We start from the raw sequence: 1,547 nt of genomic DNA on the forward strand, positions 1-1,547 counted from the left end.
ATAACACCTATTGTCTATGTAAATTACAAAGCTCCAAGGCTCATATTTCTTCACTTTGTTCCAGGACGCAGCAGCAACAACACAGGTACTTTGCTTCTCTTACATTCATCCTCAAATGTGTTAATTTTGAAACTGCTTTAAATATCTTTGTTTTTAATAGCAGCATCGTGATTTTTGATGAATAAACTAAATATGATCATTGTCTGAACTGACATCAACATGACAAAAATAATCATATTTTAAGATTTATTGTTGTTGAATTTGTGCCATTTTTTACGTTTCAGGCTTTTTTTTATTTAAAGTCTGGATTTTTTAAATAAAAAGTCTGTAGTTATTGGTTTTTTACTGTTTTATTCTCCAGCCATGGGAGATAAACACTATGAACATCTTTCACGTAAGATTGTTTTAAAAAACAGTTCTTGATTTCCTGATAATTACAGATTTGTGTTTTCATAATATTTTGTCTTATCTGAACATGTGTTGTGTATTTGTCAGTTCTCAGCGAACCATGGAGGACAATAAACTGGGGGTGAGTGTGTCCACACCATCAATGTTAACTTTCACAGCAGAAACCGCACCTATTAACTTGTGATTGATTGTTTTTTTTTGTTTGTTTCCTTGTTCGATGATCTCCTGATTCATTTCTCAGTTGATGTTTGACATCAGTGCAAAATGACTTTCGTCTATACTCAAATGTTTCCTTCCTTGAGCAGAGACAAACAGAGCGCTCTGCAGTACATGAAGAACTATAAACCTCATGATGAAGGCCAGCAGCTCAGGATTCTTCTTCATGGCCCAGTTGGAGCTGGAAATTCCAGTTTCATCAACTCAATTCAAAGTGTGTTACTTGGCAGAATGTACACACTGGCTTTAGCGGAAAACATCAATCATGACAGTTTCACCAGGAAGGTATGAAGAACTTTTCATTGTTTTGATAAAGAAAATATCACAAATTCATTATTCCATAATACAAACTTTGCAATAAAGGGTATACACTCACCTAAAGGATTATTAGGAACACCATACTAATACTGTGTTTGACCCCCTTTCGCCTTCAGAACTGCCTTAATTCTACGTGGCATTGATTCAACAAGGTGCTGAAAGCATTCTTTAGAAATGTTGGCCCATATTGATGGATAGCATCTTGCAGTTGATGGAGATTTGTGGGATGCACATCCAGGGCACGAAGCTCCCGTTCCACCACATCCCAAAGATGCTCTATTGGGTTGAGATCTGGTGACCGTGGGGGCCATTTTAGTACAGTGAACTCATTGTCATGTTTGAAATGATTGGAGCTTTGTGACATGGTGCATTATCCTGCTGGAAGTAGCCATCAGAGGATGGGTACATGGTGGCCATAAAGGGATGGACACGGTCAGAAACAATGCTCAGGTAGGCCGTGGCATTTAAACCATGCCCAATTGGCACTAAGGGGCCTAAAGTGTGCCAAGAAAACATCCCCCACACCATTACACCACCACCACCAGCCTGCACAGTGGTAACAAGGCATGATGGATCCATGTTCTCATTCTGTTTACGCCAAATTC

General features: G+C 38.7%; 1 protein-coding gene across 1 annotated transcript; it reads left to right on the forward strand.

Moving 5' to 3' along the window:
• Window positions 1-32: 32 nt before the first annotated feature.
• Window positions 33-1,107, forward strand: LOC123964284 (interferon-induced protein 44-like). Its single transcript, XM_046041353.1, has 5 exons — window positions 33-85; window positions 362-394; window positions 496-529; window positions 714-909; window positions 1,059-1,107. The coding sequence occupies exons 2-5, from the start codon at window positions 364-366 to the stop codon at window positions 1,083-1,085; spliced, it is 288 nt and encodes a 95-aa protein (XP_045897309.1). The 5' UTR covers window positions 33-85; window positions 362-363; the 3' UTR covers window positions 1,086-1,107.
• Window positions 1,108-1,547: the final 440 nt, after the last annotated feature.

The sequence above is a fragment of the Micropterus dolomieu genome, unplaced genomic scaffold, assembly GCF_021292245.1.
Source record: "Micropterus dolomieu isolate WLL.071019.BEF.003 ecotype Adirondacks unplaced genomic scaffold, ASM2129224v1 contig_1519, whole genome shotgun sequence".
NCBI lineage: Eukaryota > Metazoa > Chordata > Actinopteri > Centrarchiformes > Centrarchidae > Micropterus > Micropterus dolomieu.